The following is a 15,675-nucleotide window of genomic DNA, read 5'->3' as shown; positions in this document are numbered from 1 at the left end:
GCTAAACAGAACGGTTTTTATGACATTTCTGAAAATTGTCACAAAGCTTGCATTTTACCCCATTATGTACCCCCACATTTTGTACCGTATCAACATAAAACATTCTAAATATGAACGCCAGGGGTCTACTGAACAGTTTGATGCCCTATATGCATAGATTTACCAAACTATGTGGGGTACAGGGGCACCCAAGTAAAAATAGTGCATATGAATTTTCACATAAGATGCTTCGGCTCATGCAGTTTTTGCACCCGGTATGTGTATTATGTGCCATACGACCACCTAACAGTAAGGAGACCCTAGAAAACCATATATTTTCCGAAAGTACACATTCTGACAAAACAAAAATGGGTAAATACATCTTTCTACTACAAACTACCAAATTACAAAGCTATGCTAAACAGAACTGTTTTTGTGACATTTCTGAAAATCGTCACAAAGCTTGCATGTTGCCCCATTATGTACCCCACATTTAGTAACGTACCAACATAAAACACTCTAAGTATGAACGCCACTAGTCTACTGAACAGTTTGATGCCCGATATGAATAGATTTACCAAACTATGTGGGGTACAGAGGATGCCAAATTGAAATACAGCAGACAAAATGTCCATGTGCAAAGACAAGTAACAAAGAACAATGTAAAAAGCAATACAATTGATAAAGATAAAAAAAAATCACTAAAATCATTTTTTTTTTTTGCCTAATAATATCTGCGGGCAGAATAACAGTTTGAGTATTTTGGCTAGAGCAAATAAGTTTTACAGACAAAGTCAAGCAAACAACAACTATGCATAACTGAAAATGCTATAAAATGGCTAAACATGCAGTAAAATACCCAAAAATCCACCAAAATCACAGAAAATGTAGTAGAAACACCAAAATAATACACAAAAGGTATTGCGCAGTGCGGTTAGCGAATACACTATCCGCAATGGCAATAAAACATTTTTTTCAGGCAAGAATAAAAACGATGCGATTAGAAAAAAAAAAATAATTATAAAATTACATAAGTGTGTAAGTGTGTGTGTACATGTGTGTAAAATGTGTTTTGTGTGCATGTGTGCGAGTGTGCAACCAAGTGTGAGTTTTCTCTAAGTGCTGTAAGTGATAAATGTTTGAAAACCTCCCAAAAATGCATGTGTGTGTGTGTAAGTGTGAGTATAAGTGTGTATTAGTGTAATAAATGTGTGATTGTGTGTTTGTGTGTGTATTTGCCACTTACTTGAGGTCTAGGTGAGGATCTGGAGGAGAAAAACGATCTGGCACACCAGCAGCACCAGCTCATGTGAGGGGGCGGGGCAGGAAGCAGGGGGGCCAGAGGGGGAAGCTGCGGAAGGGAGAGGAGCTGCACACAAAGCCACGAGGATGGCAGGTGAGTCCCATGGGGCCCCTGGGCGATCGCTACCCAGGGGCCACTCGTTCCCCACCTCTGACTATTGTCTGGAGGCTGGGGAACGAGTGGGGAGCGAAGGAATGGCTTGAAAAGCCATTCCTCCGCTCCCAAAACCGGAAGTGCAGCAGGACGTAGAATCTACGTTCTGTGGCACTTTGGTCCTTTGATACACAGGACGTAGATTCTACGTCCTGTGGCACTAAAAAGGTTAATTGCATTTCTGAAAATCACCTAAAAATTAGCCACGTTTATCTCACACAATTGTTTTACATAAAATGACAAATCGCCCTAAATATGAACGACAGAGGTCTGCTGAATGGCTTGATGCCCAATATGAATAGATAAACTAAAGAACTTGGTATGTAGGACCCCAAATGAAAATAATGCATATGAATTTTCTCCCCTGCCAACTAAGCTTCTGCAAAATTCTGTAGAATTTTTGCCTTGTGCACAACAGTGTTATCAGCACTCCTAGTTGTTTTTTTGCTCCCCTGTTGCAGGGTAATGGATTGTGCCTGGTGCATACCAGAGCCATTAATTTCCCTTTTTATTCCCTTTTGACTGGTGCTAATGTTCATGAATATGCTGTTCCCACAAAGAGGCAACATCTGGATTTAGACACAGTTACTATGGCATCTAAGTCTGGAAGGGAAGCAGTTCGTCCACCAACTTTAAGTTATACTGATTGTAGTGACTGCAATGCCACCTTATGTCCTCTGAATATGTGCCTGTTATTTGGGCTTGGTTAGAATTCCTATATAATAGATGGATTTGGGCGCTGTTCTCCTCTTTCTTTTTCAGTTCTTTTTTTCCCTACTCCACTGTTAAGGGCCATATGACATTTTAATGTTACTGTCTTTGCACAGCACTGAGTGGGTTCCTTGCACACACTTATACATTACACCTATGACATCTTAGTGTAAGGTTCTGGGGATTATATTGACATTTGTTGGATAGGGAAATTGATGTTGTTTGATATGTCTTGAATATGGTATGTTTTGGTAAAAACCAAAATGTTGATTTCAAAATTATTTTTTGGGATGCACTGGATCTAGCATTCAGTTCAGTATTCACCAGGATTTGCCCTTTTTCATTAGGATTCAGATTCGGCCAAATCCAAGTGCCTGGCTGAATCAAATGCGAATCCTTAAAATCACATAATTTTTTATCACATGAAAATGGAAGTTGAAAATTATTTGCCATACACGGTTCTCTTTAGCCCTTTCTTACCCTATTTTGCATGAGCAAATAAAGGTTTAGATTTGGTTTGGGATTTGGCTGAAACCTTTGCAAAGAATTTGGGATTTGGCCAAATTCCAAAATAGCTGATTGGGTCCCCATTTTTGTTATTAAAAAGTCCCCTGAGTGCTCCTTTCATGCTATATGGATAAATATATAGTTATTTATTTGTGTATCACCATAACAGTCTATTTAAACACAAGCAAAATGAACTCAATAGGGTTGACCGAAACATAAACAATAAGCCCAGTATGATTGTTTTAATCAGGTTTTTGCCTGATACAAATTTGATTTGAAATTTGTGGTTTCACAAATATTTTTTTGTTTGTAGTAGAATATGTGGAATTAGATGTTAGCTTTTTTATTTAAAGGGGACCTGTCACCCTAAGAAATAATTCAAATAATGCCAATCTTGTGTTTGTCAAGCAAAATAAACTTGACAACGCTATATAAATAATATAAATCTTGGTCATTCAGTCTTGGCATACCAAAAATATACAGACACTAAAATGCATTAAAAAAACAAAATACTTCAAATCATGAACTTTACATAACTTTAATAGATAAAAATCGAAAATTAATATCTTGAAGTAAAAGGACTACAGAAAAATGCATTGGAAAGCTCCCATTAGAACAGTGCTGCACCAGCACATCCAAAGGGAAAAACGAATTGGAGCAGAGAACCTTTATGTATTCACACTCAAATCAATAAATAAAAATGTGTTTGTCATTGTTAAAAACATTTAAAACCAAACCAAGAAGGGACACCCCAATGACCAAAACAGCCAGAGTTGCTCCCAGCTTGTAAAGAATTGATAGAGGGCTTTCTTGAGCATTACATAGCAATAGGAACAACTGCTGATCATGAATCAGAAAAGGACGTGTCCCTCTGATCAGGTTGCTGATATTAGATTCATTACTTCCTTTTGTTTGGAATTGGAGAGCCTTTGTTCTATTCTTACCAAGTACTAGGGGATTTTATTGACAGATACTGCAATTCTTAGTACAGGTATGGGACCTATTATCCAGAATGCGTGGGACCTGGGGTTTTCCAGGTATAGGATCTTTCCGTCATTTGGATCTCCATAACTTAAGTCTGCTAAAAATCATTAAAATATTGAATAAACCTAATAGGCTTCTTTGCCTCCAATATAGATTAAGTATATCTTAGTAGGGATCAAGTACAAGGTACTGTTTTATTATCACAGGGTAAAAGGAAATCATTTTTAAAAATTAGAATTATTTGCTTATAATGGCGTCTATGGGAGATGGCCTTTCCGTAATTTGGAACTTTCTGGATAACAGGTTTCCGGATAAGGGATCCCATACCTGTATATATATATATATATATATTGTAATTACTTTTAAAAAAAAACCAAAACAATTATTTGCATACTTATTTGACATGGCTTAGAGCAGCAGTGCTGTGCAGTCTTCCAAAACACTTTGGCTTTGTGCCTTTAATTTTATTGGAAGCAAACTTTCTAGAAACCACTCCCAGCTTTTAGACAGAGACTTGAATATCGGTCATTTCAGCTGTGAGGAAACAAACAACATGGACACTGACTTCACAGGCAAAGATGTTTATGAGAAGGAATTTGATCCTTGGAGTTATTTAGATACATATTATAACCCAATATCAGGCCTTGTGACGAAGGATGGTAATCTGGATTTTGCGTTAAAAAAACTTCATGAGGCATTTACCATGCGTAAGTATATATTTACTTAATTTCTTGAAATATGTAATTTCTGAATCTGTTTACCTTGGCTTTCTGCTGAGTGGGTTTATTTTTTTTCCTTTAAAGTGATACTGACATGAAAAAACTACTTTTTAAATTATCATTCTATGTACAAAGTTACATATAGGTCATGTTGATCATTTTTTTGCTGATCTGACTGCTTTTATAAGCAATTGCTACTTTAAGTTCTTAAACCTGACTGTTTTGCCAACCTGACTGTCCCTTCTCAGCCTGTCAGTTATAGCTTCTAATGCTAACGGATTAGCGCGGCAAAAATATGGCCGCCCCCTTATAGAGGAACATGGGGGAACACATAGGGAATGTAAAAGCATCAGGAAATACTTTTATGGCAACATTATAAAGTTCATGCAAAGACAATGTTATGATAGATGTAAAAAAAGATTTCATTTCTTGTGTCAGTATCTCTTTAAACTCAATAGAGAAAAGTGATTTGGTATGGAAACCATACTTGAGTTCAGGGCTTGGTTTCAGTAACTGATTGCTCAAGCCAGGAGGCTTGAGCATTAATAATTCAGCTCCTAAGGGTTGAGACAAATAATTATTTCCCTATAGAATCCACAAACAGCACAGAGTAGTAACACTTTTCTAAAACAGCTACTCACAGCCCTGGGTCAAGATTTATGTTGATAAACTTTGAATTTTGTCAAGAATGTTAATTGCCTCTGCTCAAATGGAAAACAACCAGGTATGCGGAGTAGACACCTCTTCGACCATCTAGTTGAGAGAACTGAAGTTGAGCTGCTTGTAATACAGAAACTACATGAAACTAAGTCTGGCCAAACATGCACAGATATTATTGTACGAAACAAGGTTTCATATGATATTTGGTGAGTGTATGGTGGATCAACTAAACAACCAATATCGCAAAAGTCTTGCATATCGGTCATCTTGTCGATCAGGCGGGACAAAACATTTTGATAAAGCAAAAGCTGCGTTTAGGTCTGAATCGGCAGATAGAGGTAGAATTCTACCATCATATCTGACGATTCAGCCCTGAACATTAGTGAAGGGTAGGACCATTGGTCTCAGGAAAGATCGTAATTGTAACCTGTATGGCCAGCTTAAGTGCAAGGAGACAGGTATATTATTCTGGGGGCTGTATAGAGCCTGTTTAGGGCCTTACTTATCCTTGAAATACTTTTAGCACTTAGAGGAGTTCCATGTAATATAATAATGCACTTTTAAAGAACTAGTAATACATAGTAACATAAATAAAAATGTTATTTGTATAACATTTGTCATCTTCACTTATTCATCAGATGGAGTGAAGGGGGAAACACTTATTGACGTTGGCCATGGACCAACAATTTATCAGGAACTTTCTGCATGCGAATCCTTCAGAGAGATCATTGGTGCTGAATACACTGACCGTAACCGCGAGTACTATGAAAAAACCCTGAGAAATGAACCAGGAATATTTGACTGGACAAGTGTTATACAAGCAGTCTGTGACCTGGAGGGAAAGGGGTAAGGCACTATTTCAATATTAAAAATCATAGTCCTGCCAAAACATTAGGAATCATTTACTCTATATCAGTAGGAATTTATGCATTGATATCAGTGAGTAAATAGATCAGTTAAAGGGTCTAAATAACAGCAACCGGTTAAGCAACCAGAAAGCGGTTTGAATACGATACTGGAATATGATTAGGAGAGGGTCGGAATTGAAAGATAATGAATAAAACGTTACAATAACATTAAAATTGAATTGCTTCACAGAACAAATGTTTTTTTGGCTGTTGGGGGTGACCCCCATCTGTAAGCTATAAGAATACAGAAGTAGAAGGCAAATAAAAAGAAACTACAAAACTTATAAAAGAATACCAGTTGATATAAATTGGCTATGCTTTAACACAGTGGTCCCCAAGGACCGGTGCACAAAATTTTTTCTACGGACCGGGGGGGGGGGGGGGTGATGCGCGTGTCGTGCGTTCATTTACACCTTTATATGTGTGGCGCGTTCAACTACGCCTTTATGCATACGGTGCTTTCCTATGAGCCTCTATATGTGTGGCATGTTGAACGGCACCTCTAAACCCCCCGGCGGCCCACTAGAGAGCTGCCCACGGCCTGGCATTGGTCCGCGGACCGGCAGTTGGGGACCCCTGCTTTAACATACTGTCAAATTAAAGATGAACTACCCTTAAACATTGCTATTATAATAATGGTTACTTTGCATACATGCAAATGTGCTTCAGTGCATTAGCTCTATAGCAATAACTGGAAACGTAATGATTATTAGACCATTGCAGTTGGAATAAATAAAGCAAAGGCCTGATTGTCCTGATTGGTTGCTATGGGTTACTGCGTTAGGTCGTTTGCTCCTTGTTTGCATATGTAACCTGTCTGATCTCATGATTCATGTCAGCTGTCTAGAAGTTACGAAGCAACTTTGTATTTCTAGAACATTACACTTACCAGTTTAATTTACTTTTTTCAGTACAACAGTGGAAGAGAAGAGAGAAAAACTGAAAAAGACAGTGAAAAAGACTATCAAATGTGATGTAACTAAAAGCAATCCTGTGGCACCGCTGGTGTTGCCCAAAGCTGACTGTGTAATGGCTATTGGGTGTCTGGAATCTGCCTGTGAAGATCTGGATAGTTATTGTAATGCCCTTAATAATATTTCATCCTTGCTAAAAGTGGGGGGGTATTTAATAATCTCCGAAGTCCTTAACTGTACCACTTACTTGTTTGGAGACAAAAGGTTTTCTTGCTTATCGTTAAATGAGGAATTTATGAGAAGTGCTATAACCAATACCGGTTATGCTATAATAGACCTGGAGGTTTTTCCCAGAAAGTATGATGAAGAGCAGTACAATCTCTGTGATTATGACTCTAATATATTTGTTCTTGCACGCAAACTGAGGGATATTTAGGCTGGAGAGGACAGTACATAGTATATGACTGCTTATGTCTATTCTCTACCAAGATTTCTTTACACCTTCAGTTATAAAAAATATACCTATTCTGAACTAAAAAAAGAATCATTACTGCTCTATTTAAATTTCTCTATGGGGCTGATTCAAGAATGCTCAAAGCTTGCACATTCTTAAATTGGTCCCTTTGCCATTGTCACCTAAAGGAGTAAACATTTTTTTCTGCCCCTAAATAGCAATAGATCTATAAATTTAAATGGTTACACCCTTTTTAGGAGGAACAGAGGGAATGGAAAAGGTGGAGGGGCTTGTCTGTATATAAAGCCAGAATTAAAGCCTTGCACTAAAGATATTAACAGGGACAGCATGTACTCTTTATGTTTCCTATAAATTAAAATTCAAAACACTTTATGGACCAATACTATTATTGGACATTCTACAATAGTGACAAAAGAAGGTTCCTAACTTATTTAAACTCTAGACTTGTCTCATTACAATAATCATATATGGTATAGACACAGTGCCATCTATGTAGAAAACCCCCCAGATGTACTAAGATATTTGAAAAAAAAGCTAAAAATGTCTACAGCCCTGCCAAGATTTGAAGGGGTCAAATCAGACAGGTAAGGTCCGACCTGAAATTCAAACCATAAGGCAATACACAATTCTATGATAAGTGTTTTTCACTTATTTAATACCTGTTCAATAACTGTGATCCTCATAACATCCAGTAAACAGGGCTGTCTCAACAAAATATGGGGAATGTGAAACTCAGAACTTATATGCTTCAAATTTCAGCAGGGGCTAAAGGTTACAAAGAAAATTATCATTGATGTATGCTATAAACCACCCTGTATAAGTGAGGAGGATGAGGCCCAGCTACTGTTACAAATGAAGGAGGCCTCACAACTAGGTCAAGTTGTTATTATGTGGGACTTCAATTATCCGGAGATTGACTGGAGTAATGGGGTGGCTAAGTCAGAAAAAGCTAGTAGGTTGGAAAAAGGCTAAATGACAACTTTTTATTTCAGGCAGTTTAAGAACCTACTGGAAATGATTCTCTTTTGGACCTGGTAATAACTAATAATGCTGAACTTATCTCTAGCATTTGCATGGGTGAGCATTTAAGGAACAGTGATCACAACATGGTCTCCTTTGAGGCAACTCTATAAGGGAGTAACTAAAACACTAAATTTTAAAAGTGCAAAGTTTGCCAGTATAAGGGCATCTCTGAAATATATTAACTGGGAAAGGCTGTTCCAAGGTTTAAACACAGAAGGAACATGGGATATCTTTAAAATGCTACTTAACAAGTATACATGTCAGTATATTCCCCTTCTAAGCAAGGAAATACATCACAAAGCAAAACCTTTATGGTAAATGTGCTAGTGTGGAACTTAGCTGGAATAGCTGAAACTTTCATCACGTACAAGGAAGCAAATAAAGCATGCAAAAAAGCTATCAGGCAAGCTCAAATACAAATAGAAATAGAAAATGGAAAAGGGCATTGCAGCTAGGCGTAAAAGGAATCCAAAATTATTTTTAAATATGTAAATAGTGAAATAGTGAAAAAAAATTGAAGCAAGAAAGCCTGGAACCCTTTAATCACAGGGGGGTCAGTTGGTCTATGAGAACAGTGAAAAGCAGAAATTCTGAACTCTTATTTTTCATTTATCAATACAACTGAGGAGCCAGCTAATCAAGGCTTCCTTTTTAATAGACCAATTGAAGAATTTAAATACTTGAACATGTTAAGGTAAACAAAGGTCACAAGACCAGATGGTATTCATCCCAGGATAATAAACTAGTTAGATCTGTGCCAAACCTCCACTTAATTTTTTAGGATTCATTTATGTCTGGCATAGTGCAGAGAGACTGGCAAATTGCTAATGTGGTGCCATTATTCAAAACAGGATCCCGTTATCAGCCTGAAAACTATAGGCCTGTTAGTCTGACAGCAATGGTAGGAAATCTTTTGGAAAGGGTAATAAGGGATAGGATACTTGAATACATTACAAGTCACAAACTGTGAGTTTTTGCTAGCGTGGTTTTATGTGTATCAGATCTTCCCAGACTAAATGAATTGCCTTTTATCGTTATGTGAACAGGAGCCTTAACTCTTGGATGGCAGTGGATGTGGATGTCATCTACTTGGACTTTGCTAAAACATTTAATACAGTACCTCACAAAAAATGAATGATAAAATTGAGGGATATTGGCCTGGAATATAATATTTGTAATTGAATAAAGAACTGGCAGAAAGTGGTAGTAAATGGAACATTTTCTAATTAGACTAGAGTGGTTAGTGGAGTACCGCAGGGGTCTCTCCTTGGTCCTTTGCTTTTTAACTTGTTTATTAATAACCTGGAGGTGGGCATAGAAAGTACTGTTTCTATTTTTGCAGATGATAATACATTATGGAAAGTTCCATGCAGGATGCTGCCACGTTGAGAGCGATTTGACAAAACTGAAAAACAGCAAAATGGAAAATAAGGTTCAATGCTGAAAATTGCAAAGTTATGCACTTTGGTAGAAATAGTATAAATGTGAGTGATACACTAAATGGTAAGGTGTTGGGGTATCCTTAATTGAGAAGGATCTGGGGATTTTTGTAGATAACAAGTTGTCTAATTCCTATAATTCTAATTCCTATATAATCGTAAAAATGATTAGTCCACCCCTTTAGATAAGATGAACAGAACTGATTTCTTGAATGATTTCTTAAACAAGCATAACATCCAAGGCTATTGCGATTCTGAAATCTACAGTTAGTATTGATGCTGGTATATATAGTTTATGTATGAAAAGGTGATGTACCATGTTAGCCAGTCAAAATGTTTACAGGGTAACCCTTTTGAAATAAGAAATAACAAAAGTGGTATAAAGGTGATACCTTTATTGGCTAACTAAGATAATCATATCAAGCTTTCAGAACATTTTAGTTCCTATTTCAAGCTGATTACAGGAACTAAAATGTTCTGAAAGCTTGCTATGATTATCTTAGTTAGCCAATAAAGGTATCACCTTTATACCACTTTTGTTATTTTTTCAAAAGGGTTACCCTGTAAATGGTTTATGTATGGGAGTGTATAAATATCTATAAGGCACCAACATATTCCAGAGGTCTGCCAAGAAAATCATTGTAGAACTGAGAATAAACATTGCATTAATTCCACACATATGTAATGAGAATTGCAATAAATCTTGTGGCCCCATACAACTATATAAATGGGACCATCACCCCCTATGACTGCAGTTGGTGTTGGATTTTTATCTCTATTACTTACCCTTTTTGATAAGGGGGATTTTCACTGGGAAGTACTTTTGTATCCTATTTGTATCCTGAACAGAAAATCCAACCTTAATGATGAAGCTAGCTCCAAGCATTTTAGACCATACGAAATACATAGAAAAACTGATCTCTTCCCAGCTTTTTGAAGCACCCATATTAGGTAACCCAGAGTTTCCAGCAGGTTTGGGCAGGAGAACCTTTCTATTGTGGGAGACTAAGGGCCTCACAAATGTAAAACATACTGTATCTATGGGATCAGCTTAAGCAAAGCCTTTCAATTCCTCCTTCCAAGCTATTCAGATTCATGCAAGTGCAACAAAGTATTAAACAAACAATGCTTCAGATACTTGGAAACAATCTGTACTACGTATCCCTGCTCTTTTGTTTTATCAAGATAAACTGTACTTCTTTTCTGAATTTGAAAAACTACAATAAAAACATTATAAAACACTTTTGTTTCAATGTCCTCAGTAAAGAATGATATAATATAGACTAAATGATAAGATAATCTCTGGTGCAGTCGATTTTACAGCACTTAAGGGCTCTGGCACACGGGGAGATTAGTCGCCCGTGACAAATCTCCCTATTCGGCGACTAATCTCCCCGTGTGCCTGAGCCCTAAAGGGTTAAACCTATTTTATTTGCATTGACTTTTAGAGTAAAACTTTAATTTTGCTTCTTTATACTTTGTTACACAAGACTTAGCAACAAATGTTGGTTTCCTGTTACTCATTCTCTAATTTTATTTACCAAGACAGCAGTCTAACATTTATTTGCTAAATCAGCTCTTTGCTTTACAAATAAAACATTTATTTGCTTAAAAGTACAAAATCTAATAACTTTGGCAGAAAAAAATTCTGTGTTTGAACTTCTCAAATTTCTCCCAACATGTTTTTTATATATTCATCTCATTTATGGTCCCCTATACCCACAAATTTTGATTTTACTGCAGAATTTAACTTACAGTTTTAGGATCTATTATGCAGAATGCTTGGAACTTGGTGCCTTCCAGATGAAAAATGTTTCTGTTATTGGATTACCATACCTGAAGTATTTAAACATAATAGAATTATAATAGAAACCTAATAGAATTGGTTTGTACCAATAAGGATTCATGCAGCTTAGTTGCCGTCAAGTACAACGCACTGTTTTATTATTACAGAGAAAAAGGAAATGTTTAAAAAATATATAATTATTTGCTTAAAATTTAGTGCATGGAAGATGGCCTTCCTGTAATTCAGAGCTTTCCCAGGATCCCATACCTGTACCAGGTAATGCCTCTGCTTGCATATATTTATGGAATCTCTCTGTATACGAATCTAGTTGCTGATAAATTGCTATTTGAAACATCACTGCTATTAGCACAGAGAGTATTGGCAGCAGCAGTATAGGAACTGAAGTTCCTATCAGTCCAGGCAGTAAAATCCTTCAGGAGGTGCGTCAGATAGAGGTTACCTTGTTACCTGGCCATTTTTTTGTTTAGAACCTGGTGGAGGGTGAGGAGGGGGTTTCACTTGCACAGCAGCAGTAAAGAGCGACTAAAATTTATCAGATCACATGTTACAACGCTGAGGGGACTTGGGAATGTAAGACATGGCTTGCCTCATGTCAAATTTCAGAGAAAAATTCTATTAGTGCTTTTGAAAAATGGATTTCAGTACAGGATCCTGCTTGAGGAGCACAATTAACTGATGTGTTTTTTAAAAACAAATGGGCTTTCCCTACATAGGCTGTTCCATGATCTGTATCCTTACACACTACATGCTCACTCAAAAAACTTTAGAAATTAGCCGTTGGGTAAAAAATCTTTATCTAAGGGGCATATTTTTACATACTTAAGTATGTAAAAAACAGCTTTATAACTTAGAAAGTTACACTGCCATTCGCGGTGTTTCGCAATGTAATGACTTGCATACTTATGTACTGGAGTTAATTTCTGCGTTGCGTAAAACTGGCGTGTATGCTGCGTTCTTTTTACAGCAATAACCGTGAAGGCGTAAATGTAATTAGTGCATGCACGTTCTATTACATCCGTGTTTGTAATGTTGAGCGTTTTTCTTCTATGTTGACAGGTTTAGATGGTTTTTGAAGTTTTGTTTTAAAGTGATACTGACACCAGAAAGTAAATCTTTTTTTACATCTATCATAACATTGTCTTTGCAAGAACTTTATCATTTTGCCATAAAAATATTTGCCTGAGGCATTTACATAACCTGTCTGATGCCCTGTGTTCCTCTATGAGGGGGCTGCCATATTTGTCTGTTAGCATTAGACAGGGAGAGAAGGGACAGGCTGAGAAGGGACAGGCTGAGAAGGGACAGTCAGGTTGGCAAAACAGTCAGGTTTAGGAACTTCAAGTAACAATTACTTACAAAACCAAACCTGTCAGCGAAAAACCATAAACACAACCTATAGGTAACTTTTTATGTAGATTCATATTTTGAAAAGTTTTTGAAAAGTTTTTTCGGGTCAGTATCACTTTAAGTGCATTATCGAAAGTATGAGTTTGATTTTATTTTGTAAAATGTATGTATAATTATATTTATAAAATGCTTCATGGACACAACAGTGTACGACATTGCAGTGTGAAAAAGCACTCACAGGGAGGATGCATATTATAATAAAAACAATGAATAATTATGAATACACAGACAGGGCCGCCATCAGAAAACACGGGGCCCCTCACAACAAAATTTTCTGAAAGTCTTTTCACCCCTTAAAACCATATATTTTTGGAAAGTACACATTTCCCCGAATCTAAAATGGGTACCCATGTCTTTCTATTCCACAGTACCAAGCTGCAAATCTTTCCTTAAATTGGAGATTTAGATGACATTTCCGAAAATCCCCTCTCAGCTTTCACTTTGCAGCATCTTATCTCCCACAAGCTATTAGATTCAAGGATTAAACACCTTAATTATGTACCCCAGGGGCCACTAAACAGTTTGATGCCCAATGTGCATAGATGTATGTGGCAGTTTTAGACCCCAAAATATACCTTGTACACACTATTTTAATGGCTTGAATTTACCTAATTCATAAACACACAGGCAGTTTGTGTGTGGTAAAAGAGGAAAAAATATAGGGTGACCCGTGAAAACCATATATTTTTGGAAAGTACACATCCAGACAAATAGAACTGTGGGAACAGCATCAGGTTGAATTTCCTCCACTGAAAGTCAAAAGGGCAAAAATTTTAATAACTGTTCTTAGCTCCAACCACTTTTGGGCACCCAACAAATATCATATTTTCATTCATGGTGACCCCATGACTATGTGTTTCAAGTTTGGGGAGCGTAGCCTCAAAGCTGCAAGAGTGGCAGCAGTTTGAGAATCTTCCCAGTCAAACTCAATGGAAAAGCTTAGGGTGTACGGAGCGGCACCACAAAAACAAGGGGATTGCTTAGAGAAGCACAAGCAACCTGCTCTGCTATAGGGTGAAGAAGTGTGGAGAGTTTGGGTGTTGTACCCCTAACACTGTAGAAGGAGTAGCGTTTTGAAAATGGGGGGCGCTAAGAAAAAGATTAAAAAGCGGAAGAATAAGCTGAAGTCAAAGAACAGTATGTTGTTTCAAACCAACATAATTATTTTACAGCGTAGTTAGTGGTCTGACTACCTGATCCAAGTCACAATGTGAATTAAACAGATTTTAGGAGAAAAACATAAGACAAAATGATAAAATATGGTATCAGAAACAAAAAGTGTACACTTCTAAAAAGTGTGTAAATGTGTGGATGTATATGTATGTGTGAAAATATGTACAAAAGCAAAAAGAAACAAAGGCAGAAAAGCAAGAAAAGGCAGAAATGCAGAACAAAAGCTAGATTTGGTGAGTTGTGTGTAAATACATATGTGTGTGTATATATAGTTTTTTTAAAAAAAAGGGTCCTTGGCTACACTCAAGGTCCCACGATCGTAGAGTCTCTTCAGCAAGAAGTGCATGGGTGGGCTCAGGAGGGCTGGGGAAGGAAGCTCTTAACAGCAGACACGAGTGTGATTATGTCTGCTGTTAGAAGTCAGTCCCATGATTGTCTTGCCAGCCCCCTTGGCTTGTTGACTAGGGGGTTGGGGGTGCACCAGACTCTCTGCATCGGTGGCAAAAACAACCAATACAGAGAGACGCTTCATTTGTCAAGCAAGTATTTCATATGTGGCTTGGCACACAGAGCTTTTTCTGCAAAGTACGTATCACATACGTGCTTGGAACTAAAGGAGTTTAACGACGTAGGGTCTTAACCCTTTTGCTGCCAGCCATTTTGGTCAAAGCGGAACTTGCATGCACGTGCCCAAACATGGCTGACTGCAACACGGTCTCCCTCCCAATGCATGTTGCCCAGCAATGACAGGGCCATTTTTTACAATTTAAAAAAATAACAATCTGGAATGTGGGCTTTATTAACATATATCCTCTGGTGATAGAAACAAAGGGGTGATAGGTGCCCTTTAACTTTGATGCGTTACAAACTATGAATTGCCTGCATGGAGGGTGCTCTATACTACAATCTTCTTGTAAGAAGGTTCTCAAAATAGGTGGGGTTCCTTTATAAACAATTGACTAATTTGTCCCTGTCCAGTTACCCATTTGTTTGGTTTCTGTAAGCCAACTGCAAGTTTAACAATGGAAACAAACATGATTGGTTGCCAGGATTTATTGCACAGGAGCCAAATTGCACAGTATACTTTAGTCTCTGTGGTTTATACTTTTTCTTCCACTTTAAATAGTAATATTGGTATTAAACCATATTAAAAACATACTGACTTTAAATTTTGGTTTTGCAACACCAGACCTTCTTGTTAAACAAATATAGCCTTCTGTTTTAACAATTTCTTCATCACATAGTCAAATATTTATTTAACAACAAAAAGTGAACAGAAGACAGGTTAGGTGATTTTGTGTTTTAATACAAGCAACTCAAGTTACCCAAACAAATTTGCAAATTTTAAATTCAAAGGGTTCAATCCCCATTCAAGCTACAGGTGCCTGTCCTCTTTAAGGAGTAAATTGTCCTGTACAATGCAAGCTCACATTTTTTTTAACCAGGGCCAATTGTTTTTTTTTTAACAATGTAAAGACAGAAACTTTCATTACAAATTACGCTGACACATTAC

At 37.1% G+C, this 15,675-nt stretch overlaps 1 protein-coding gene across 1 annotated transcript; it reads left to right on the top strand.

Annotated features, from left to right (window-relative positions):
• The first annotated feature begins 4,027 nt into the window (after nucleotides 1-4,027).
• On the top strand, nucleotides 4,028-9,948 carry LOC100127789 (nicotinamide N-methyltransferase). Its single transcript, XM_012967055.3, has 3 exons — nucleotides 4,028-4,344; nucleotides 5,655-5,862; nucleotides 6,836-9,948. Exons 1-3 carry the CDS (start codon nucleotides 4,191-4,193, stop codon nucleotides 7,272-7,274), a joined length of 801 nt encoding a protein of 266 aa, XP_012822509.1. The 5' UTR covers nucleotides 4,028-4,190; the 3' UTR covers nucleotides 7,275-9,948.
• Nucleotides 9,949-15,675: the final 5,727 nt, after the last annotated feature.

Source organism: Xenopus tropicalis, chromosome 7, assembly GCF_000004195.4.
Source record: "Xenopus tropicalis strain Nigerian chromosome 7, UCB_Xtro_10.0, whole genome shotgun sequence".
Lineage (NCBI taxonomy): Eukaryota > Metazoa > Chordata > Amphibia > Anura > Pipidae > Xenopus > Xenopus tropicalis.
This window is presented reverse-complemented; position numbering and strand designations above follow the sequence as displayed.

Excerpts from the sequence above, each read along its gene's own strand:
- LOC100127789 (XM_012967055.3), top strand. The coding sequence starts at position 4,191 with ATGGACACTGACTTCACAGGCAAAGATGTTTATGAGAAGGAATTTGAT. Across the intron at positions 4,345-5,654 it reads TCATGAGGCATTTACCATGC|ATGGAGTGAAGGGGGAAACA; the intron begins GTAAGTATATAT and ends CTTATTCATCAG. Across the intron at positions 5,863-6,835 it reads TGTGACCTGGAGGGAAAGGG|TACAACAGTGGAAGAGAAGA; the intron begins GTAAGGCACTAT and ends TACTTTTTTCAG.